Source organism: Falco rusticolus, chromosome 4, assembly GCF_015220075.1.
Source record: "Falco rusticolus isolate bFalRus1 chromosome 4, bFalRus1.pri, whole genome shotgun sequence".
NCBI classification, from domain to species: domain Eukaryota; kingdom Metazoa; phylum Chordata; class Aves; order Falconiformes; family Falconidae; genus Falco; species Falco rusticolus.
The window spans coordinates 90894515-90921539 of NC_051190.1; the positions used below are offsets into that span (position 1 = coordinate 90894515).

Consider the following 27025-nt stretch of genomic DNA (forward strand, 5'->3'; position numbering starts at 1 on the left):
CAATACGCTACTTCCTGATGTCATGGTAAATATGAATAATATTTGAGGCATACCTTCTTCTTCAGTAACATTATTACCAGTGACTCAAAATACAGTGAAGTGAGAGCACGTTTTGCAAAATTTCTGTGGGGTATATGAATTTCTGAAGTTTTATCTTCTGTTTAGATTTTTCCTTCATACATCACAGACAGAAAATATTACCACAATTTTGTAGAAAACCAGTGATGTTCTGTTTTAAAAAATACTTCTTCTGAATGGACCTAACAATTGCCTTAGTTTTACTTATTAATTTATTTATTGGTGGTTGGAGAGAATTCCCAAAAGCTTTAAACTCAATCAAAGGTGTAAAATACCACATTCTATCACTCTCAAAGGAGACATGTGGTATTTTCTCTTGAAATTTAAACCCTTGACCTAAATCTGATGTAGACTAGCTTCCTTTATTTGTGGTAAAAAGAAGCTGTTGAGAGCATATTGTTAAGCAAACTGTTTAAAAACAAAACAGATCACCAGCACTGACAATAAAAGATCTATTATTCAGATTTTGAGAGCAGTAGCATGAAACTATTTGATTCATTCAGTTGTGGTTTATATATTCTAATATCTGTTGTACAGCATTAAGGGAGAAATACTGTTTCAAAATCTGATAAAAGATAAGGCATGTATAAAAAACTGTCTAAGTTTACCTCTCTGGTGTCAGCTACACAACCCCTGAATTTATTTTTTTCTTTTTTTGCTGACCTGTATGCATCATTCCTTTCATCTACACATAATTTTTAATAGCACTTACACAAACAAATACCATAAGCTTTCCTTATAGTAAAGGGTTGATGTTTAGGTTTGTAGGTATGAATTGATATCATGCTCAGCACTCTAAAAATATCAAGTCAAGGCCTTCAACAAAATCTTCCAAGAGAACAAAAGACTGAAATTCTCTCCTGAAAATGGAAAGCTCTATCATCAGGAATTTACAAGGCCTAGTCAATCCTTTTCCATAAGGCATGTATAAAAAACTGTCTAAGTTTACCTCTCTGGTGTCAGCTACACAACCCCTGAATTTATTTTTTTCTTTTTTTGCTGACCTGTATGCATCATTCCTTTCATCTACACATAATTTTTAATAGCACTTACACAAACAAATACCATAAGCTTTCCTTATAGTAAAGGGTTGATGTTTAGGTTTGTAGGTATGAATTGATATCATGCTCAGCGCTCTAAAAATATCAAGTCAAGGCCTTCAACAAAATCTTCCAAGAGAACAAAAGACTGAAATTCTCTCCTGAAAATGGAAAGCTCTATCATCAGGAATTTACAAGGCCTAGTCAATCCTTTTCCCCTTAACAGTTATTTTTAAACTTTTTTCTATGATTTGATATTGTCTTTAATAAATATCCTACTTAGTATATAATTTCCTTTTCTTAACTGAAAAAAATTGCAATGTCATCTGCTGTCCTTCAGTGGGGAAAAAAGTAATTTTTCTATACATACATAAAATCACTGATGGACACACATGCAAGGCTAAACAACAATTCATCTTCCAAACTGAAGCTAGTACAAAAAAACACCAAAGGCTGTACAGCATCTGAGTTCTGAAGCATGACACTTGCAAATGAATCTTTATCTGTCCATGGAACCTCAATGATACTCAGTGGCTGTAGGAGAGCTCAACCATGTGATTCACACTACAGCTTCATATGGTTCCAGATGAGTCCCTTTTCCATCTAAACCATTCAAACTGCTATAGATATAATCATACAAAATGTCATTTAAATTGTCTGATTTATTTGTAGAATCATTTAAAACCTTAGCTTAGCTTTTTACAGTTATTACCAGTATTTTAGAAGTTCAAAAGAATTTACTTTTACTGTACTAGACTTTGGCATGAAGCTTGGATGCAGGCTCTTTCCAAAAAGTACCTCTGAAAAAAGTATATGCACCCCAATGGAGAACAACCCCATTCCCAGGATCTTTACTGCAAAGCCTGTACTAAGGCTTACTTCAATAAGAGAGGTAGTAGTTCCACAATGCCTTATTTGCATTTTAAGCAGTACTCTGAGCCACCTCTGCACTGAATTACACAGCACCAATGAAATTACTGAGGTTGCAATGTTGAAATGAGGCATCAGATTCTGAAACATTTAACATTGAAGATATTTAATGCTTAACAATATTATAAGAAGAGAAAGTGTAGCACGAGCTGCGGTAATTGAAACGTTATTTCATGGGAAGAACTCCAACTAAATGTATTTTTCTTCAATTCGTAAATCTAGCAGTCAACATTAAATACAGTGTCTTTCATTTAAACTACGCACTCAGTAAATTAATAAAAAAACATTACAGCACAATGTAAGAAATAACCTCCAACAGTCCAAACATCAAATAGAAAGGACTTACACCTTATATCCTTACACAAACCACAAGTGTAGTTTTCCTTCTTAAAACTCAAGACCTAAACCCCCTTCTGCTTTCTAGCAAATTCTAATTAGAAAGAAAAAAAGAGAGAATGGATCATTGATTGCAAAAATAGAGTATCTGCTTGACTTGCACAAGTTGGATGAAATGGTTTTAATGAGTTAGAAACATACTCAAGTTCTATTAAAATGTACAAAGTTTCTCATCCTGTTCATTATTGATGCAAACTGTGTTCCTTTCATTATGAAATATTCTGTTATTCAATGAAATAAAGACTTCTAAAGCATGAATGAACCTACTTTGTGTGCATTCTTTGCATATATCCCATTTTCCATGTCTCCTGGGAAACCTTCAATCATTGCTACAACTTCTGTGGAAGGGCATCCATGTTTCTCTAATGGATAAAACCATCCAATTCCACACAAATTTAGAACTACTGAAGCAAAATACTGCTTTTTTTTCTGTAGGAGGCTTATGGCAATTAAATTTGCAGAAGTAATTTGAACAGCTAACAAATGCAGATGGAACAGTAACATCTAGTAGTAGCTTTTCACATGCAATCACAAAAACCTCCTGTGTTATTGCTAAAGTCCACAATAACATTTTTGTGTTTTCTAGCATAACATGAGCTTGCGTTATGGTTTTTGCACTGGTTTTCTCTATCAACACTATATTTACTTCCAAATATCTACAATATTTTCTCTCTCCAGTACTAATCATCTCTTTAATGGTAGTTAACTCATTAAAATAGTTTGTGCAGTTTCTTACAGTAGCATCTATGGAAGATACTATACAAAGTAATAAAACATACTTATTTGGAAAATTCAAATAATGGATCATTATCCCTTAGTGTACAGTAAATATGCAATTAGAGTTTTCAAAATGAATACTATAGTATTTACTCAATAGTCTGTAAGCATCTCTGTGTTAGTGTCTAATTAGTCTCCTCTTGGTTATTGATTAATCACTCAGCAAACCACAACAGACTCTTGAAATCTTCAGGGTCAACGTGATTGTACTGACATGTTAGGCTGATGGATACGTCAACTACTTTAAAAGATGTCACATTTAGTAGATTGTAAGTGATAGCTACATAAAGTACAGTCCAGATATTTGTAGGTACCACAAATCCACAGCAGAACTTGTTTTATATTTCTGTACACTTTAAATATTTTTACCAGTTTAAAAGATGTATTAATAAATAGTTCACCTTTGTGTGCAGAACTTGTGCTAGAGAAGAATGAACATTCATGTTCCTTTAAGAAATTTTGCATGCTGTTTTAAAACCATAAATTAATTTTAAGAAATAGCATAACAGAGAGCAGAAAACCTATCCAGATTGTAAAATGTGTTTCTTATGGCTCCTGAGTAGTCAAATCCAGCATGTTCCAGAACTAGTTCTTTTTGGATTCAGGTAGATTAGACTACACACATTAGAAATGTGCTCCTTTCCTCAAGCCTTTCTTTTTCTCATATAAGCAGAAGGACTTTAACTTCTATAGTTAGGACAAAGGAAGCACAAATTAACTGAAAATCAGCTAGGTAAACACACATCAGTAAAAGCACATTGAGAATAATGGAAAGCTATGTTGATTTTTTTGCTGTTCTTTTAATTACTAAAGGGAAGTAAAGAGCTAACAAGGGTCAGGTCAAAAAGCTCATTCAAAAAAAATCAGTGAAAAGATCTCCCTTGATTTCAGCAGCCTTGTAGCCAGTAATGTATGTCATCACAAAAAAGATAGCAAATTCCTCTTCAGGAAGGACCTTGAAACTTCACAAACGGATGAAAACGCTTAGAGGCTATTAAATGGTGAGAAAAGAACAAAGAAAATACACATTAGCTTACCCAGTCCAAAAATCAGATGTCTGAGATATTTTGGATGGACCTCAGCTACATACACAGAAGTCAACATAAAACTACCAACAACTTAAAACAAAGCTTTTAAAGGAACTTGGGCAGTTCAGCAGCTGATGCCCACACAGCTCAACCGTCTGTGCCCTGATGGTGAGGTGGGTGACCAGGGAAAGTAAAACTCCCAGCTGTGCCACAGTGAAGTCAATTATCTTTCAACCTTCAGACACCTGTGTTGTGGAAGCAGTAAACAACCAGGTGCTCATTCCCGTAATGTTATCAACGGGGACTTCAGTCTGCAAGGCTCTTGGTTTAGAAAAAGAAATGGTGGGGATGGGGCAGGAGATTTACAGAGACCGGGTGTGTCTCAACAAGTGTGAATTTAACAGTGCTCTTCATCAGGCAAATTAAACATTTTTACAATACACTTTCCCCTTTAGGTGCCCTCCTCTTCTGTTATGAGGTGGAAACAATTCAGAAACGATCTCATTAACTGAGGATCAGGTTCCTCTGTGCTTCCTTCCTGCTCATTCCTTTTCCACTCACACTTACATATGCAACATGCAGCTGTAGCACATTGTCAAGAATAAGGGCTTTAAAATTTTAGTGCTAGGAATAGTAGTTCTACTCTGAATCGTTTCCAGCCCCAGCACTTCTGATTTTAAGTCTACAATAATTCAGTTATAATTGCAGGAGCACTAATCATGACGAATTTATGTGTTCTTCATTGGCTGAGCTGCTTCACTTTAAAGGCCGAGGGCACGTCTGCTATTCCCTTTCCCCCTGCACTCATACGAACCCACACGCTATGTTGCGTTTACAGGTTAATTTCCCAAAGCACCTTGGCGTAGGCGCTGAGCTGCGCTGTCTTAAAATGTGCCTGTATTACTGAGGTGCAGGGTAGAATTAACATTCAACTTGTGGGGTAATTTCAGGAAGGAGGTCAACAGATTAAGCACCCTTCCTCAAAGATTCTCTTAAAGTAGCATCACACCAGCTTTTGCACAGATGCATCTCAAATTTCACACGCATGCTATATATTGTATGTCTTGATGCCTGTATGCATATATATACATATGTATGTATATATACACATACAAAATAATCCACATTGTGCCTGGTACAATTCTGTTCCAGAAGAAGCAAAAAGAAAAGTGGAAGGGAGGCAGGGTGGGGGGACACGCAGCAATTAAAACTTGGTTCTCTTGCATAGATGTACATCTCACTCACAAACGAGAGGTTTCCACTGGAAACGTAAAAAACAGAGTGCTCTGTAGTCTGTCAGTTCTCACATGAGCTGGGAGTCTCAGGGGCCTCGGTAGTAGCCATTGAACCTGACCTCCACCCAGGTAGGGTCATTTTAAATTTGGCTCTTGGCACACACCCAAGGCAGGCAGGCATTCCGAGGCAATTTGCTTTTGTCAGAGTTTGGCCTTGTTGTCTTTGGGGGGAAATGTAACCTCAAGAAAAGGGGAAGATACAGAAGGCACCAAAACTTCCTTTTTTGTAAAGCAAATATAGTAGATGTGCAAATGTCAGCAGTGGGGGAAGAGAGAGGAAGTAAGAAGCTGGGGGAGCCATAGGAGATGGAGGAAGATGATGGGGACAGGAAAAAAAGACCATAGCAGGGAGAGGACCACAGATGGGAAAGGGACAACATCACCAGTAGCAAAGCAAGTACAAAATATTCCATAGGACTATGATCTTCTTCCCTGTGAATATCCTATGACTTAGTGGTCCTTGCAGCACTGTACTTATTCCCCCACAAAAGACAGAACTGAAGAATACTCCCCCTCTCAAGACATATGGGATGGGTTTTTGTAATTCCCTCCTCTTGCCCCAGTGTGAGAGCTGGGTCTCCTGGAAGCAGCATACCGCTCCGGAGTGGTCTACTTCCCAGTTGCTTTTATCGAGATCTGACAATCTCTGTGGATGTAAGAATTTATCCTCCCATACTGGATCTCCCCCCTGCCCCCACTTTCATGTGTGCCCTTACAGAGGGAGTTGAGATGTTGTAAGGAGACAGCAAGCTGGGAGCTAAGGATAGATGTGCTTCATTCTTCATTTCTGTCAGGGAAGACAGAGGATGAGGAAATTCTTCCTGAAATGGAGTAATTCACACCTCTCGGAGCTGTTGTTTCAAGCTATATTTATGTCTCAAGCCATATACATCTCCATCTTGCATTCTCACTCAGCTCTGGACATCCGACTGTGATGAATAGGTCATTTCACACCTTTCTGAAAAGTCTTCTGTTTAAAGGTCAATTTCTTCTAAGTGCTATATAATCCCCATGCTTATCTAACTGCCTTGAAATCTGGCATGGTTACTGCAGGTGGTGAGTAGAATTACTGACCTAAATTAGAGGTCATTTGAGTCAAGAATTCCCAAGTTACAGCCTTTTTTTAAAAAAAACAGCATTCCTTAACATTGACCAGTTGTACCAATGTTCCTTTTGTGCACACATCTAGAATAAAACTGTGGTGAGCATGTCTCAATTTCCTAACATTTACCCTAGCAAATGAAAGGCATCAGCTGTCTCTTTGATATTCAGAGATCAGACATTTTTAAAAATTTCAGCTACACACATGCAGCAAATTAAATGCTCAAGACTTCAGGGAGTTCCTGACCCTTTGAGTAGGTCTGAACATCTTCTATTCCTCAATAAAACCTAGCAAATCCTTTTCATTAAGAGAAGGAGGTTAAGAATCCTTCTTCATGCACTTACTAAGTGCTCAGAAGTTAGACTGAATTGCAGTTAGCTCATTTTGAAAATTAAGAAAAATAGGAAAAGGTAAGTCACACCTCTGGAAATAGTTCAAAAGAGATAAGAGGAAGGGGACAGGTTAGATAGGTCAATGGAAGCCTACTCTAGGCTCTGGTGGCACCTCAGCTTAATAAGATTATAACAGCTTCAACAGCTTGGGAAAAAAGTGTGCATGTATCTACTGTGCAAGAGCAGTGATACATGCAAGCAACTGCAGGGTACCAAGTATCTTAAAATAAAATCTTTAAGAAAAAAAAAAAAAAAAAGGAAAAGAAAAGAGTACCAAGTGCTTAAAATACCAATGACTTGGTGGAAAAGGAAGGATGTATAAACTGAAAACGGCAGTGAAGAGGTTGGGGAAAAGGGAAGGAAACAAAACTATATGTTTCCTCTCGTGTGCTTCTAGTCACCCCAATTACTGTTGAGATGCTGAGACACAGACCATATCCGTGAATCTTTTCACTGGCCTTATGAGCAGCAACACTCTCAAAGGATTTCACTACAAGACCATAATTTATGTTTCAAATCATAATCCATACTTCCATACAAAAGAGAAGGAACATTTACGAATCACTAGATTCCTATACACAGGTGCAATTTTTTACCTGCTTTTTATTGCTCAGCCTGGCACAGCAAACAAGTTTGCTGACTTTTTCCACTGCAACATCACTGCAAAAAAACTGCTTTGCCTCAAGTTGTATGCAACCTGCCTGGCACAGCATCAAACTGAGACATGGATGAATGGCTGACTTAATCCTTAAAGGACTTTCATGTGTCTTTTTGACTTCCACCACACAAAGGAGGGGCTCATATCAACATAAGGGACTGTAGTAGAATATATGTCAAGAAAATCACAACTCTTCTAAGCTGCTCCAGCTCATTTCTCTACAAATTCATTTTGAGGTGGATAGCAGTGCACATATAGCAAGTGAATGGAAGGGTCTGCAGGTGTTTCTTTCCAAGTAAGGCACCTTAGGTTTCATGTGCTGGAAGCTGCAATGCTACCAGGCAATCAGTGATTTAATTAAGGTATTTTTCAGTGAAATTCTGCCATTACTATTTTGTCATTTCCCTTCATTTCTCAAGGGTTGACATTTTTCAGCACTGAGAAGCTATTAATTTAATTCTCTAAGTAACTTAAAAAATGAAACACATATAATTTTACAAACAACTGTGCATTAGTGAACAAAAGCAAAGTTACCATGGAATGCATACGGAAACATATTCAACCTCCATTAGAATGCCAAAGGTGTTTGTTATAGTCAGCGTTTTAAAGCAGAATGCCAGATGAATTCAAAATAATATGACATAACAAAATACTATTGGAAATGTCTGCTCCAGAAGTATGCATAGTCACATAATGTGCATACATGCACATAAATTACACAGAAATTCAGCCTAAACAATGCTAATAAAACAGAACATAAACTCTGACAAAAAAGACCTAAAGCAGTAATTGAAAGAGCAATGAGGTAATCTGATGAACTAATAGCAACAGATCTAAAAAAAAAATAATAGAAATCTGGCAATTCATTCAAACAACTGTTGCTTGAACTTTTATCTTCTTATTCAGATATTGCTCATAAAAAGAACCAAAATACCTGCATTCAAAATTAACCACAAGCAACAAGCTAGTAAGTAATTTATCTGTGGATGCCAAACAGCATTCTCATAAGGTACCAAAGTACATCAGATAAATGCCACATTAAATGAAATTAACTCCAAGCAATCAGTCAACATGAACCACTTTGAAACTAAGGCTAAGTGTCAAGAATGTAAGAGCTCAAGAATAGGTCAAAAGGTAACTATTCCCTTTCAAAGGCTTAAAACTTATAGGATGAATGGGTTCATCTGTGCTATCACAATACATTTGTTATAAGAAGGCAAGTGAAAAACAAGTTCCAAGAGCTAGTCACGAACAGTTGTACCATAATTATTTGAAAATTCAAAGTTACCTAGTACTTCAGTATTTCACTGGGGGCAGAACATCTGAAAATGGACAGGTAAGACACAGGCAAAAGTGCAAGTGCACAGAAAGAGGCAAAATCACTTTCTGTACAGTCTTTAATGCAGGGTGATTCTGGTTCTCAATATCCAATAAATGTGTGGGGCTGAGAAGATGGGGAGGGGTGTGCTACTGAAGCTCTTCTCAGATGGAATGAAAATGGGAGGCATCTGACTTAATGCTTCTAAAAAAATACCAAAAATTGCTTGAATGACAATTGTTACACATTTGTTGACAAAGACTCATACAGTTCAAGTGTCGAAACAATAGTGTGCTGTTTCTTCAATCACTGACAACAGTAGAGACACTGTCTCTTCTGCTTACCCCTTGAAGTATGAAGTGTTGCCACCTTTGGATAGCTTTACACTGATCAGGTTTTTCCTTATGTTATAAAAATTTATCATCGCCTCCATTAAACAGAAGAGCATTCCACAGAAATAAGGCCTTCTCAAACAGAATGAGGAAGATAACTAAGCTAGTTTAATCTCTCAAATAAAGGGTTCCTGAGCCTCCTCTTAAATAATTTTTAATTAAAGTATTTAATAGGATGATTCCCAAGTAGAATACTAAGCACATATTCTTTTGATTTCCAAAGGATTGATCCAGGGGGAATTTGGGGCACAGAGCACCACAATACAGAACCAGCAGTGAGGGAGTTGCATCAAGCGAAACGCCCTTGGATACAGCAACTCTGAGTGAAAACTTTAAAATCACAGTAAACAGTCACAGTAAAAGCAAATGGTGCTCCAAGCATTTTATTTCCAAGAGTTACACTCATCCAGGAAAGCAGAAAGCACTGGTTGTTTCACTAAAATTCAAGTTAATGGTTAAAAATAAATTAAAATGGTTTCTGAAAACTTAAATCTGTGGTTTGGCTTCTTGCTGACCCACACTAAAGTCTGTGTGCACAAGGCAGTGTACTTAACACCAATAAGAGTTCTCAATATTTCTTTTAAAAAATAAAGTATTTCAAAAGAATGAAGTAAAATTTTTACATGATGAGAGTTTCTTGTACATGACTATTTGCATTAACAGATTAAATGTCATTTCTTCCCTTGTAATTAACTTACCTGGCTGACAATATGTCAATAAGCTCTTTTCTGTTCTGGACTCTGAGTGTATTAGTTTTGTATCTGGAATCCTTACTAACTTCAGTCAGATTCAGGATCTAAGTAAAAATAAAGGTGAGTAAGAAATGTGCTTGGCAGGAGATATTTATATAGTTAAGGAAATTCATTACCGATTTAAGATAGCTTTCCAAAAATCCCCACTTCTCATTAATCTTTTAATACGGATTAGGAAATTAAGACAAGATAATGCCTCCTGGTTAATGTTACATAACAAGTACAGAAAAAGACAGAAATTAAACTGAAGATCCAAATCTTAGTTTATAGCTTTCACCATTAGCTAGGAGAAATTATTATTGTACAACACAAAAAAGTTTGTAAGTTATTACCATGAGATCTGTGGGATTATCCTGCACTAAAAGTTACATGTCACAGAATAAGAAATATGACTGTACTTCATATCCTAGAATGAGAAAAAGCTATGTCTAAGAATATTTATTTCCACTTCAGTAATTTCTGTCAAAAAAACAAACAAAAAAAAAATAATGAAAAGGTGCTTTTCTATTAAAATGCCATAGTTTTTCTTTATGATTTCTTCCAAAAAATAATTAAAAAAATGGTGGTATAACCTCTAAGAAAGGAGAAATATATCTTCTATATGTAACTCCTACCTGGCACATTAGAAATGTAACCATAATGCAAAGACAATGTGTATTATACTACAAAGGGAATTAAACGTGGGGAACAAGTCTTAGAATTTTGTAGAAGCATTTATGAGACAGAGTAGCTGTGTGGACAATCAATACTTACTACACAATTTATCTGTTTATGCTACATAACATAAATAAGCAGAATGAGTTGTGCTTTCCAAATACAATAAAAAATATCCCAGTAACATCAGCTACAGAGGGAGGCAGAATAGAAGCTTACAAAGAAAGAGACCGTCACATATTCTTCATGTACTTGTACTCACTAACACACAGCCAAGATCAATTTGTCTTACAATGAGTCCTATAATCATTCTATAACATGCTACATTTTGTTACAGGGCCATTTCCACGATGGCTTACAAAAACCAGTACTGGCTCAGTGCTGAAGTCCCTATAGCCCATCATCTTGTATCTGCCTCTGGCTGAGTGCGGATGCTTAGGAAGAGCTTAAGAACAGGGCCAGTACATATGATATTTCCTTTAAACCCATCCAGCCTCCAGCCTTCTTCAGATTAGGGCATTTCAGAGCTGGAGCTGTTTTCTACGTATTTAGCCATCCTCAATGGAGTTTTGTTTTATTAACACATTCAATTGCTCCTTTAATCCATATGCCTATGTACTACCACATGTAAGTGATAAATAGAATGGCGTCAATCTCTCTGATGGTTACCTCAAACGTAAACTTCTCCTAATTCCCCTGAGATCGGTTCACACCAAGGCCACTATCATTTAATGTCTCCTCGCTTCACTGGAGCGAATAAGGGCATGGCTTCCCTTCTGAGTGAACAGCTGTTGATGGCATAAAACCATTAGCAAAACAGATACCTAGAGATATTCAAAACAGATAATCACCTTTGATGTAGTTGTCATCTGGTGACAAAACTAAATATGGAACCTGAGGTATCAGTAAATTATTTTGAACAATGGCTATATTATGTAACTTTTCTGCAGATTTTTGTCTACAAGGTAACACAAAACACCATCTAGCATCTTCCATCAACAATGCACAGCACATTTTCTTTTCCTTCAATGTTTATACAACCTAATCTATGAAAACCACTAACACATCAGAATTCAGTTTCAGGAAATGTTCTTCCTTCCCTATCTGAAAGTGTAACAATAATACTGGTACCCCCTTAAAATTATCTCTCATTTTAATACTGTTATTTGGAGTTACAAATCACTGCTTTATAGAAAAAATCATGCAAGGTTGTTCAAAATAAATGATAGTGAATACTTTATTTATGAGAGATTAAAAAAACAAGAAATTAATCAGAAAACTGTGGTTCCATTTGATGAGTTAAATGAAAAATTATTATATGGAGTTGCTCACTCTACTGTTTTAATTAGCATTACTGACTTCAGCTTTAACTTAATGTCCACCTGTTGTAAGGAAGTTTCTATCTCTGTTCTTCTTAATCTTTTCATGACTAACAAATGCAGCTTTGAGAACTTATTCATTAATGTCCCATTCATCTTTTTGCATCACGCTGCCACTGTTATTTTATTTCACTGTGATCATTTGCACTGAAACTGCTGTTCTCCATTTCGAGGCCTCCTTCAAGCTCTGAGGTGCACATTCAGAATTCACGCTGTCTGTGTTTTGTCCCACCACACTAGCAAACCTATTTGTACTCTCCTTTGCTGTACGCAAAAGTTCAGCCTTCTGAAGATTCCTGCCCAGTTTTCCCATTTATACCAAAGCAGCCACACAGCAGGGCATGCTTTTGTAACACTCGACCACTATGAAATGCACTTCAGCCAGCAGTGTTATAAAGTTTTTCTGCATTTATCAAAGTCCCCAAACAAGCTACAGTTAGTTGTCATTGAATTTGAAAATATCACAGTGAATTATTCTAGGGTTTTTTTCTTTCTGCTTGCCTGAAAAGATATGGTTGAAGCAGAAAGTCTGCAATTGTTTACAGCTTGAGCCAGCTGTTACATCTCTAGAGTACGTGTCTTCAGGGCACCAGCTTCCATAAAGCATGTATTTTTAGCACCATCTCATCTCAGAAAGGTTCTCTAATGGCAATTCCAAAGTTTGAGTTTGCAGTCTCTGTATTTACAGGGTGTTGCAAGCCTTCCTGTAATAAAGTCCTCTTCTCCTTTACTGGCTCTCCCCCTTCATGGTGTTTGAAGTTCCAAATCACCTTTGACTTAGCACAGAGCGCACCTCCAACGGGTTCCACAGCATTCCACTGGCTTCCACATCACACTGCTTCTGGGCAATGTAACGGCCCAAATCCATACTTACAATAACTCGACAACAGTAAAAAGACTGTTCTTTTTAAAAACAAACACGATGACTGGTTTATAGAAAAATAACCATTACCTGTCACAGCACTATCAAAACTAGCCAGCTGCAACAAGGCTTTATCATCACAACCTTTTCACAAATAAACTTTTCATACAGTCCAGACAACTTTTCATTGAACTATTTTCTTTTTCTTCTTAACATTTCATGCCTTATGTATTTAACAATCACCACAACCTTTTCACAAATAAACTTCCCATACAGTCCATACAATTTGTCCCTGAACTCATACACATATTCTTTCTTCACTTCTATCTTGGGCTTTTCAGCTTCTGTGGGCTGATCACCTTTCTTCTCATCTGCTTTCTTGACATCTGGGCTTTTGTTTTCTTCAGAGGGGGGTTCTGATAAGCTTATAGTACCTCGTCCTTTCACCTCCTGGGCCACATCGGACAGTAACCTGAGTGAGCTTGCAGCAGCAGATTCAGAATACAGCACTAATACATTACTTTTAACAAGCTTCTCAACATCCTCATGGTTGCCCATTTTTTCTGTGAGTGGATACACCTTCAACGAGCACATAAATGCCAGCAAGAATATCGCCAGGCTGAGCACCAGCAGCAGCAGCGGCAGGAGCCGCCTGTGGCACCACGCTGCTCCTGCGCCTTCCCCTGGCACAGCCATCACCGCTGTCAAGCCAGACCCACTCTGGACCCGCCACATGGGCCGCTGCCACGTCTGGCCGTGCACTCCGCTGCTACCACCCATTACCCTCAGTCTCTTGGCTCCACGGCAGTCAGGCTTCCTTCTCTTTGATCCCAACCGCTCACCTTTACCGGTGTCTGATCTGGATCCCCAGGCTCTTCCCGCCTATCTCAACGTGATCTGGATCACAGGCTATCCCCGCCTGTCTCGTCTACATTGGGCACCGCTGTCACCACTGAAAACTTCCAGTGTCCCCCGGCACAGCCATCACTGCTGTCACCGCTCATTAATTACACTCAGTGTCACAATCTGATGGTCCTGCGTTCAAGCCTCACACAGGGCAGCAATTGTCGCAGCACTATCAAAACTAGCTGGCTGCAACAAGGCTTTATCAATTACCCAAAACTGGAACTATTTTTTCTGGGTTTTTAATCCCTTTGAGTGCAAGCAATCATCATTTTCCCATGTTCTGTACCTCCTACTTTCAATTCTAAAAATACCAGAACACCATTATAAGGATGAAACAAAAAATCACCAGCCTGCAGACTAGGGCCAATATTCACCTCCCTCAATTCTAGTCCTACAGATTCTGAGGTAACACAAATCATAGAAACATTGCCTCATCTTCTGGGGTACCATCCACTCTCTACTAATTAAAGAGGGCAAATGTAGCAATGAGTCACATCGTAAGTCTTTCAGGTGCATCCTAAAGTGAGATGAATGCATGGTCTGAATTTTTAGTGCTTTCTGGCTCACACCATGGTGTCAGCCCCTACTGAGCCATATCTTCAGCTCTGCCTTGCTCAAGAATGGCAGGATGACCAGTGTTTGGTACACAATTCTTCAGGCAATAAAGCACCGAGAAGACATTCACAGCTATGTACTGGGGCTTCCTGGAAAGATTCCCTTTATGAGACAATGAGTCTTGGATAACACTGTGTTTCGGCAGGTAGGCATTCAGTCGTTAGTCTTCATTCACATTAAGATAATGATCGCACCGCAGTGACTGGACGCCTGTTTGAAGAAAACCCACTGAGCAAACTTTGATGAGGTTAACTGGTTACTTACTGAGAGATTGGATTCAAGCAAGTGAAACCAGACCCCTCCAGACAGCAAGGTGGGGATACGTACCCCAAATGGTACTGAGAGAGAAGCACAACAGCACTGCCTTCTTACTGCATGCTCCAGTCATTAGTTGTGAACATCCGTGGCAATGTGAAATGTCTGACATGAACATGAACAAATGGAGAAAAATAATTCTCAGTTTCCTGGGCGTGATTAATTTAGGTTAAGCATCCAAGTTCCCAGAGAAAAAACATAATGGCAGGAGAAAGGTAGAAATCCGATTTTAAAAAATGCTGCCTAATGCTATACACAAAACTTCTCTTGTCCCAGCTTACACGTTACTGGGGTCTTTTGTCTGGAACTTTGCTACACTTTACTTAGAATATTTTTTTGCCTACAACCACTCCTTTCTCTTAAAATGTTTTCACTGTCCAGGGGACAGCAATTCCACATATTAAAACAAAAGGAAAAGAGCATGTGAAAAATCCAAAATTATTTTACAACTTTCCAAGCCATCCCCTGTGAAAAAAGAATTGCCAGCATCATGTTCCTTCAGTCCAAAATAATGAAGATACCAGATTTTGAATGCAGCTTTCCTGTTTGAAGATTTTTTTTCTTCAACATTGTACCTCTGCACCACTCCAAAGTCAGCCCACAGCCCTGTAGTATTTCTTTTCTAAGAAGTCTGCAAGTTTCTTTGTGAGCACAGACCAGCCCACACTAGTGTTCAGAAGGACAATGCACTCGGCTGATGATTAAAGTGGCCCAAGAACCATCCATCCCATAGTCTTGCCTTGTGAATAGCTGCACCTACCATGTAGTTTATGGAGAAACAATGTCACATTTCTTTCTGAAAAAGGCACCAGTGTGATTTCCATGACATTCACCATTCCAGAACTGGGAAGTTGTTAGCTTGTTCATTTTTTAGCTAATTAGCTGTGCAGTTTCAGTGACTTCAAAAGGGGTTCAGCACCTACAGATTTGGGAATTGAGGTGTTCTGAGTACAGAAACAAAGCACAGAACACAAATAAGTCCCCTAAACTACCAGCCAGAAACCCAGGGTTAGAATTTATACGCATAACTTATTTTAAAAAAAAAAAAAAAAAAAAAAAAAAGAAAAGAAAAAGGAGGGGGGTAATTAAGAAGCAATCAGTAATTATTTTCCTAGTCAGAACGGAAATTATTAGACATTTCTGTACCATTGCCCAACATGCCATTACCTTGCACACAGTGACAAACTGCTGATCATTTCCAGCTCCCACCACAAGGTACCCATCCTTGGTCTTAAAAGCCTGGAAGAACAAAGATAGGTGATAAGCTGTAGCTAAACTATAAAGTAGTAGCACATCTTAGAGCAAAAATTTTATACATAATGTTCAAATTACTTCCTTAAACATTTCCATTCAGACCCAGTCTCTAGTTCTATAAAAGTGGCTCCAAGTCACCGACAAGGATGGATGCAGCCCTTTTGATTTCTAGAGTTCTTCTAGAGTTGAGAATTTATCTTGGTCAAGAGTTTATTTGCTAAAAAACACGTCTTGAAGCAGCCTGAAACTTTGCAAATGTGTCCCACGCTCACAAGGATGGAGAAGGATTTACCAGGATAACACTTACTCGCCAGGAGTTATTTATTCATCTTCACTCTCAGCCTGACTGAGAGCAGACAGCTGCACTGAGGTGTCACAGACCCCGACCAAAGACGCAAGAAAAAAATGATTGCCAAATAGTAATGACAAGTTAGGGATTCTCATGGGGAAGAAAGGGATAGGCTGCACCTTTCCGGCTCCTCAGCTAAGATTAACCTATCTCCTTGGTCAATGGTCTCAAGATCAAGCTCCTGGAGAAAATGGGACTTCTTTTCCAGCTTTGAGGATTTTTTTTTTCTTTTGACTTCATTACAGTGGCCTTACTGGCACATTTCATGTTGAACAGAACATTTCACTGGGTAGGACATAACTAACCACCTTTCATTTCAGTCTAAAACATCTCCACCTAAATTTTCATAGGGGAAAACAAAATAAATCTGTAATTGGTATCATCCTCAATTTTTACCACTGTGTCAGGGCATCTTCTAAAATTGGATAATGCATGTGGATTCCCCTTTCCTCCACACCTCTCCCTTCTACAAGTTTCAGTCATACATTTTACAAACACAGTTTTAGGAAGCATTTGGGAAAAATTATTTCGGTATTCATTTGACTTCAGTACAATAGGCCAGCACAGGCTGGTAGCGCTAACAGTGACAAGGCCTGGCAAGACTTTCTTGCAGAGAATAAAACTCATCTTCAATTCACAGAAATCAATTTTTCTATGAGCTATCACGTCCTGATCTAAAGGTATGAATTCTTACTGGAAATTTTGGTTACACAACACACAAATACAAGCCCTGGTACAGGAACATTTTGATAATAAAATGTCTTCTCATGCTACTGTGGCTTATTCTTCACAAACAGGAATATACTATTCCAACTTTCAATCTTTCATACAGATACAACTACATACACACTCCAATTATTTTACCATCTGGTATAGTCAAAGCTTTAAAATCATATGTGGAAAATCATGTCCACTGAAATGCAAGTAACTGTATGTCATAGTTAGGATATCACTCGTTTGCTCTCGCTATTTCATTTCTTGGCAAACTGTATTGGTCAGTGATAAAGTTGAGCTGTTTATTTTTCACACATTTAATTAAGCATTTCAGTCTAAGATTCTTAGCAAGCAAAGATGAAATTCAATAAATATTTAGTCCCAAGCATGCAAAAAAGTCCCACTGATTTGGCCCCAATACAGTAAAAGTCTAGAAGAACACATAATATAAAGGTACTGCACATTCATGCTCCAAAAAGGAAAATGGGGGAAAGAATAAAGAAAAGAAAGTTGTATATGAATGCATAAACATTTTTAGATATACCTGTTCATGCAGATTTCTGTCTAGAACAATCATGACAGAGCCTGGTCTAATATGTAAGACACAACACACACACACACACAAATAAATGGCTTTTAATAGGAACAGTTATGAACTAAAACTGTCAATATAAACTTACCCCCTTTAGTTACAGGCAAGACCTGTTTTCTGAACACCCTGCCCAAATCCTGACCTGTCTTTGCTGATGCTCTGAATTCTAAAACCAGCCACACACATTTCACACAAATTATGGGTTTAAAACTACATGTATCCGTATGCATATGTAACACAAAATAGTTTTTATTGGTGTATCCGCTTACTCCTTCCAGTAAACACAAATTCGAAATTCTTTTAGACATTCTTCTAAACTTCTGGTCTGGATACCTGTTACAGATTGCAAAGCTTACAACATATATAATGTACTTAAATACAGATCCCCTTCTTCCACACTCAGAAATAGATTTAAATTTGTAGCATGGGCAAGTCTTAAAGAGTTTACTATTTATCAGCAACTTTTTTAGAGGCTTGCATCCCTGTAAGGAGACTGTGATGACACAATAGCCGCATACCACTATGAACAGCATCTGTACCCGTGGGCTGCCCATGCAGCAGCGGAAGTCACTCTGAATTTAAGGGCCTGGTTATTAGCATGTGTGCTTCAGTTGCTTTGCGGAATGTGTGGGAAAACTGATTATTCTTAATTGCATTGTATGTCTAAAAAGCTAAACCAACAATCATGTCATCCTTACACAACAAAAATGGTATCATCATAAATGCAGCAGTGTCTTTTTCCATGAAGCTTAACTCAAATGTCTTCAGCTGCTATTTTAAGCTTCCCTTTACAAAACAGCTGATTATTTGCCAGTCATTGCTGCTGATAAAGCAGAAACTTCCAAATGTTATTAGCACAATATTGATGCCAACATTTAAGGGTGATAACAATGGTTTTATTCATCACCCATAAATGTACGCACACTACAGGTTACCACAGGTTACTGTCTGGTCACAGAAAGCTTCACAATCTTATTATACAAAGGACAGTAAGGGCAAAGTGCAGACAGATTTTAATGAGATTTTGTTTTGATAAAACTCCTGTCCATCACTTCGAATCATTTCACATTAGTGCAATAAAAGGCACTACACACACAAGGCAAAAGTCTTTTTTGCCTTCCCCTTTTTCTGAAGAATGAGGCTTTCTGATAAGATTCTTGAGAGCATGAGCATGATTTAACCTGTTGCTCCCCTGTGGTATCCTGAGCAGTGGGACATGACTCAATGAAGACAGGAAACAAAAACCAGAAAAAAAAATTAGTCCATGTGTTATCTATGGAAAAAGCAGAGATAGACTGTGAGCATCTAAAGGTGTAGCTTTTCAGTATGGTGTAAAAAGCTGGAGGGTTTCTTAGAAGATAATCTGTAAGTTCACATTGACAAGATATAGCACATGACATCAGCATACGCATGTCTAAAGCCAGGTCTCAAGGTTCAGTGTGCATACGTCAACACCTCACACCAACTAGCGGATGTTACAGGACCTCATTAATACTCAGCACTTTTGCAAATTTGATCCTAGGACACTGTGTATACCTGAGCCACTTTGTGCACTGAAACATTTTAACCTTCCTAAACGCATGAAAAATAAACTCTATCCACCTTCAGAAATGTTCTAAGTGGCTTACAAGTATTCTAAAAATGCCACATAGACCATAAAATAAGGATGCAGGCCAAACTTAACCTTAGTTTATTATCAAAGCAAAGACTTGCTGAGATAATGTAAGGCCAAACTATCCGGTCTTTGCACTGCTCTAAGTCAACAGTCTTTCAAAATTTGCCAGCTTTGATGATGTTAATAAAAGACCACCAATCTCCTGTGTTTATTGCCTGCTTTATGAATTTTAAGCCTATATATGCTATGGCAATCATCAACCATATATAAATATCTTTGCATATGTTTCAATTTGCATGTTGATTCCACAAAAAACCTTAAAATGTAAGGGACCAATTAAAAAGATAGGCCAATTCCAATAAAATGATCAAAAGTCCAGGTCAGTTTTCAGTACTCGAATCCAAAACACAGAAATCAAAACAACCAGAACATCTGCTGCTACATATGGTGATGCTTTACTCCCCTCCATCAGGTATTTATACACATTCATAAGAGCTCCTTGAGCCTGCTCTCTGCTCCTCCAGGATAAACAGTCCCAGCTCTCTCAGCCTCTCCTCGTATGAGACGCGTTGCAAGGCCTTAATTATCTTCATGGCCCTTTGCTGGACCTGCTCCAGCATGAGGACATCCTTGTCCTACAGACCCCAGAAGCGGACCCAACTGCGGACCCACAACTGGATCCACTGGTTATTTGTCCTCACCAGTACCGAGCAGAGGGGAGGGATCACCTCCCTTGACCTGCTGGCAGTGCTCCTCCTAATCCAGACCAGGATGCTCTCTTAGTCACAGGGGCACACTGTTCATGTTGTTTTTTGTCCACCAGCACGTCCAGGTGCTTTTCTGCAACGCTGCTTTCCAGCCAGTCAGCCCCCAGTCTGTACTGATGTGTGAGGTTATTCCCTACCATGTGCAGGACTTTGTACTTCCCCTTGTGGAATTTCATGAAGTTCCTGTTGGCCCGTTTCTCCAGCCTGTCAAGGTCCCTCCGAATGGCAGCACGACCACCTAGTGTATCAGCCGCTCCTCTCAGTTCTGTATATTTTGCAAACCCTTGCTGAGGGTGCGCTCTGTCCACTATCCAGGTGGATGACCATGTACTGGCCCCACGTACCCCTGGGAATGCCGCTGGCAACTGGCCTCTAGCTGGACTTCATGCCACTCGTCGCAACCTTTTGAGCACAACAGGCCAGCCAGTTTTCGTTCCACCTCAAAAATCTGAATCTAAATCAGCACTGCTGAGGGCACCTCATAGTCTAGTCTCAAAAGCTATTAGCAGACCAAATCCAGCACACACTGAAATACGGCCTCCAGCCGTCACCATCAGCAGGCAGCTTCCCAGGGCCACTAGGACTGTCAAGGTCAAATGCAAAGGATGCAGAAACTAGATGTGGCTTCTTCAGAGACTTCTTAGGAAGAAGAATTTGGAGGCTGAATAATACCTGGAGAGACCAACAGAACAAAGCGTTGGTGTTTTGAGATTGGAGGATCATTCCATAATTGGGAGAGGTTAATAGCTTTAATTATCTGAACAAGCTACGGATTATTTCCATTTTCAGTTGCTGTATTGGCCCCTTGACTGATAATGGCAGCCAATGGTGGAAATATTTGAAAGCTTCCAGGCCTCCCCTCGGAGGAAGATTTGCACTACCTGAGGTATGGTAAAAGGGGTGTATTACTCATCTTTATGAGTTTTGTTATCTAATGTTCCTATGTGAATAACAGCTGGGGTCTGTAAAGATACTTACAATCCTTTTTCACTGGGAATAGCCAACCTCAGATTTGAAGTATCTTGCAAGACAGCACTGCCTTTTGATTCATAAATTTGAATAGTAGCACCTCTAAAAGCATCCAAGAATGGATTGTGAGGGGAACAGCTGGAGCGCTTGTGGATAGTCACAACGTACTGGTAAGTTCTGGAGCAGGGCTTAAATGGTAGTAACTTTTCAGTGCCTTCTAACTGCTGTTGATTGCACAGAGCAACAGGCTGATCGCTCCAACTGGCACACCATGAAGCAGCTTGCTGAAGATTTTGGGAAGATGCCATCCTTTTATAAAGGCTAGATACAATATTTCTGTAAGGTATGTGTTTGTCAGCACAGCAGGGAGCGCTCCCGCGTGGCATTAAAGGAGAACGCTCCTCTGAGCTCCTTCCCGAGGTTGGCAGAGGAGCAAGCAGCTTTGTGTGAACGCTGAACGGATCTTTGGGACCAGCTGGAGACAGTGCAGAACAAAAGACACCTACTTGAGACGTCTGTAAACATAAATCCAGAAAAAGCTAAACCAATATTTTCAGACAAAGCTTTGAAACATATCGCCAACATTTTTTAAAAAGAGATTTATTTCCACATGCCACTCCTTCCTCTCCCCTCCATCTTCCCATTTACAGCAGTCTCTCCACTCACTCACAGAACCAGCAAATAATTACTCAGTAAAACACTACGTGACCATACGTAGGTCTCCATCTGTGTGCTTGAAGTAGTTCCCTGGTGCTAATGGGTGTGGACAAAAAGAAAAGCTGGCCTCTTGCAGGCTTGGAACCACAGAAAAATTACAATGTTACTTTTAATTTATTGCATATTTGCCTGCAATTACACTTTGAAGTTTCCAGCGTGAATACTTGATTCAATGCAAAGGTCATTTGAGGACAAGCATTCTCTAGTCTTAATGTAGATTAAAGGCTGCCCTTAAGAAGGTGATGTGGTCAGAATTTGACTGACACGTATGCAGGCTCTCTTCTCCTGCCAACCGAATGTATCTACAGCATATGTAGAATATTTTTTTCCCTCCAACTCTGGTTCCCAAATACATTAAAGAGTAGAAGATCCTCAAGTTTTGCTTCAGATCCAGAACGGTTACATTCCTTCCAGATGGGATAAACTTGGCACATCATTTCTCTACCTTTACACATTGGTTTGAATAAAACATCAGCTGTGCCACAGAACCATAGAGTAGCCACTCTTTTTTCTTTCAAGTGAAGGGCACAATCCTTTCCTAACAACTTAATGCTTAATTACTGTAACAAATGGGAACAAGACCAAGAAGTTTGGTCAGTGGTAGTTCTAAGCAATACATATAAATCATAAAGACCACACACTTTGAAACTATTTGCCTGCTTTGCACTCTCTTCCAAGTGAAAGCAAACAGTAAAAATAAAAAAATGTAAATTTCATGGACTGGATTAATGTATGCTAAACGTTCTCACTGAGCAAACTGAAGAAGGGCATTCCACACAAAGATTAAACTTTTTCCCTCTAGTCTTCTCAACCCGCGCTATTTGTCTCATTGCCATGTCGCAGGACATACCATCCTGCAGCTTCACAGCTATCAGTCTACCAGATACATCGGTATTTAAGAATATCTGCAATAATTCTCTTGCACGCAAGAGAAGTTTGACTGGATGCCATGAGCTTGTGGGAAGGGTGTTTATGGTAGGAATGGGAATGATTACTTTGGTCTCCGAGATGAGGCAGAACACCGGCACCGATGTCAAGGAAAGCACTCCACAGGCTACCAACCAGGGACACCATTCACTTCTACAGAACACACCATCCATTATACAATTTTTCTGATCAACCTTCAAGTTCCATATGCATGTGAGTGCAGAAAAAATGACTTTGCCTGAAGTAAAGCAGATGAGAACCATTAAATGCGCTCCAAATGCACCTCACTGAAAGGGGCAAAGTTAACACTGAAAGGGGCAAAGTTAACACCAAATCACAGCATCTATCAATCACAGGGACATCTGCATTTGGCATTACAGTGTATTATTCTCAACACTCACTGGGGCAGCAGGCCAGTCTAGCTCTGCTCTCCAGACCATGCCATGTTTTTTATCCAGTTGCTGCCTAACGTGAGAAGTATAAACTGCTGGGAGCAGACTGCAACCACGGCCTCTGCCCTAAGAAATAGGTTGGAGACAGGACCCCTCTGTCACTTACTCTTCCTCTGGTCATATGATATTTGCACTGCTCACTTCCCAATTGGTTAGATGTAATATATAGATTTGTAATCTAGAAGTATCAGTTGGGCATACTATTTACCAAAAAGACTTTTGTAACTGTTACTTTGTATTTAATAGTGCAATGAACGTTAACGATGGATTGCATACCCTTATTTTTAAAGATGAGACTTATCTCTCGATCTCTCAAAGAACATACGCTGGAAGGAAATTAAAGCATTTTCTTTGTTTTCTACTGTGCATGCGGAATACATCTAGCCTCACCACCCAAAAAGCCATTTAAAAACTGGAAGAGCAGTGAACAGCTTTAAAGTGGGAAACTTGTCACTTTCCCAAATTTCTAAAATTTTAAATACGTAAACTATACCTCAATTCAAAATAAATTCTCTGGTATTGTAAACTGGCATTAAAACTGTTCCTTGCTGTTGAAAAATAAAATATCAGGCACAGAATCACATTCTCCATTGCCACATTAGTTTTCCATTAGTTTTTCAACAATGAAATTACACACACACAGACACGCACACACAAAATAAATAAACTTTAATCACAGTATCACACTGGAGCCAGTGTAATTAATGTTGTGTCAGCATTTCCATTTAAGCCACTATTTTCAAGAGGTTTATAGCACAGCCATAAAAATTCAGTTAGGTTGAAATTAAGCAAACAAGGTCTCATACAGCAAGCAGCATTTAAGTATATATACAGACAGCAGCCAGTTACTACTTATATGGGAATTAAAATAGACGCTTACTGATTTTAAAGGGCACTGCAGAGCTATTTTTTTAAACAATATTTTTCTCAACATTTATAATAATCTCTCAAAAGCCTGAATCCAAGCTATGTTTCCTTACCCTTTTTCCTTCTCACACAATAGTTCACACAATTTCTTCCAATTTTGGGATTGTAAGCATTGTTTTTTTGTTTCACTTTTAAAGTAAAAGAAAGCAATGAAAACATTTCTTTTGAAAAACAACACACATGACCACAGTCTGGTCCTGATACAGGCCTCCAGGCATTTCTGAAGCAGAAATGACAAATAGTTCTTACACCTTCCAAAAAATCAAAAGATATAGCTGTCTGGAAAATCTGAGTACTCAAATATGAGGTTTTAAGAGTGCTAGTTAGAATTTAATTCTAAATGAGGTCTTATTTCTGTTTTCAGCAGAAATCATTGCAGCAGGATCAGTGTCATTATTTCTGTCCCTTTCCCACTCCGCTCTTTGGCTTTAATTGATGTAGCGGTATAATTCCCAAAGGTGAGCTTTGTAGTATCGACTGCCTTTTTGGTAGCTCCCACCAAGCAGGTCAGCCTGGCATTTCAAGCTGCAGACAGATGAGCCAGTGCAAGCAAACTAGAACTCAGACTGCACAGGCAGTGCTATTAACTTAAAGGTCCTAATAACTTAACATCCTGCTATGAAGAAGGCTCTTCAAAAAGCCAAGCTGAATCATTTGTGAGTTTCTTTGACAACCAGCCAACTGAGAAGAGCAAGGAATCAAATTAGCACTAACTGATGAAAATCAACAAAAACACCGATGAGGACATCATAATGACAGGGGTGCAAAATTGGCCGCCTTTCACAGTTTGGCACTTTCACAATTTAAAATAAACAGCACTCATATTTGAAATCTGCCGTTTAACTCCAGAACAGGATGGACAAAGGCAGGAGAAACTCCACTCTGTTCTGCCACTGTGCCTTTGCCCTATTTTGGACACTTTTTTCCATTAATATAGTGCTCAGCCAGCATGTGATCTTATGTACTGTTCAGTAGGCACAGTATGGTAAAGTAAAGCTGGATTTCAAATGCATCAGCCTTAACTCTTCAGTATCCTTGCTTTGTGGTTTCAAGTCAGGCTCACAAAGGTTTATTGTACATAGTTTGTTTCAGTTTAAAACACTACCTCTAATAAAGGATTTAAAAATTGAAGTGGACAAACATCCAGGATGCACGCTATTTAAAGTCCTGAATTTATGCCAAAAAAAAACCCCACTGTCCCCACTGTCAGGCCACAGGAATAATGCTAGTGAGATCTATTTAAAATAGGAAAGAAAAAAAAAAAAGAAAAATAATGCTTGATGAGTGGAACACTTAATATATGTCTAAAGAAGTTAGAAGTCCCTTTCCTCTTCACTTTCCTGTAAAATTCTTTTAGCTTTCCTTAAAAGTAGAAAATTTAGACTTCTGTTTTTCTCTAATATTCTTTTTTATCATTCCCCATTAGTCTGAGAAATACTGAAATAGAATACTACATTACTGCAATTACAATCTTTTATCTAACTCAAATTTAGCATAGTTCCAATTGTTAAATTTTGAAAATCACTAGAATTAGAAATTAAAACACCACACCTTTTGCCAGCTTAAAACTGTGCTGGCCAATATTTAACCAATTTTTCATTCTAGCAACTAGTAAGTCAAATTATCTATTGAGAAAGTGCTGAGGAAATCTCCATGGCAGTAGCTACTATTCTGGTTTTTAACAAAGATTGTTACATCTATGGTTCCTAGAGTGCTCTTGCATAGTAAACGTCACCATCCTTTACAAAAGGACTTGTTCTGGAGAATCAACACAGTGTAAGCGTGCTTCTATTATCACAGCCTAAAATCTACATCAGATTTTATCCACATTTGTACAAAATCATCTTCCTGCACCCCTTGCCTCACCCCCTTTCCAAGTCTAATGGACACCAGTAAAGTGGTGGGAAAGGCAATAGGAGGAGACAAAAGGAGGACAAGGAGAAAATCCCAGTGTTCAAAAAAGATCCCACATTTTTCCCCTGCAGATTCAAAAGGGGAAAAAAAAATTAGTTTCCACTCACAGGTACATCATGCTGTTCTTTAACAAAGATGTTTGATTCTTATCAGTTGCTAGGCTTATTTTGAAGTTTCATCTTGCCTTATGTTTTCATAATTATTTCTTTTTGCTCTGGGTGACAGAAAGACAGCCTTTCTCTCATGTAAGAGTGAGAACCAGCTGACAATTCTGATTTAACCGTGGGAGAACTGTAGGAGTCTGGGCTTATTTAGGGCAGGATTCGGACTCTGAAGACTGCCCAGTGGCATGGAGTTTTAATTTCTTGGCATAACCAGCCAACTTACTTCCACTCTCAATTTAAAACCTTACTTTTCACTTTCTTAAAAATAAATGCCCAACTGCAAACCATGGTGGCAACTTCAAAAATTTAAAAAAATAAAAATTAAAAATTAAAAAACCACAAAAAATTAAAAGGCAATTAAAAAAAAAAAAGGAAAAAAAAACCATAAAACCCTGACTACATTCACCTCTGCTGAATGCTATGACATCAGGAAAAGTGCAAATTTACCACGTTTTTGCCATAAGTTGATACAAATACAAAGATAGTTGCCATAAGTTGATACTGAAACCTGTACCAGCATCATTGTGCCTCAGTCAACTGACAAGTCAGCAGGAACACACGCTGCTTCCACTAGTTTTCTGCAAAAAACACATATTGTTTTACATATTTTCACAATAATAATTTATAGAAGCTAAACCAAAGTAAGTACATACAGCACTGCAATTAAATTAGATGTCAGTCCCATGTAGTCACACAAGTTTAAAGCCACCCAGCTACTCCTATCCATATACCATAGCACAGCCATGTTGCTGTCCCCACGCTGACAGCAAAGATC

At 38.6% G+C, this 27025-nt stretch overlaps 1 protein-coding gene across 5 annotated transcripts in view; it reads right to left on the bottom strand.

The window, feature by feature from the left end:
- The window catches only part of SUGCT (succinyl-CoA:glutarate-CoA transferase), a 337866-nt gene that overhangs the window by 196278 nt on the left and 114563 nt on the right, over positions 1–27025 (bottom strand). For all 5 annotated transcript variants that reach the window (XR_005103899.1, XR_005103900.1, XM_037385361.1 and 2 more), the window contains exons 10-11: positions 16057–16128; positions 10105–10202 (exon numbers count right to left, since the gene is read on the bottom strand). Coding sequence is in view for 3 of the 5 variants with exons in the window: in XM_037385361.1 (XP_037241258.1) it covers positions 10105–10202; positions 16057–16128 (170 nt within the window). In the remaining 2 variants the exon portion in view is untranslated. The remainder of the gene's footprint in view (positions 1–10104; positions 10203–16056; positions 16129–27025) is intronic.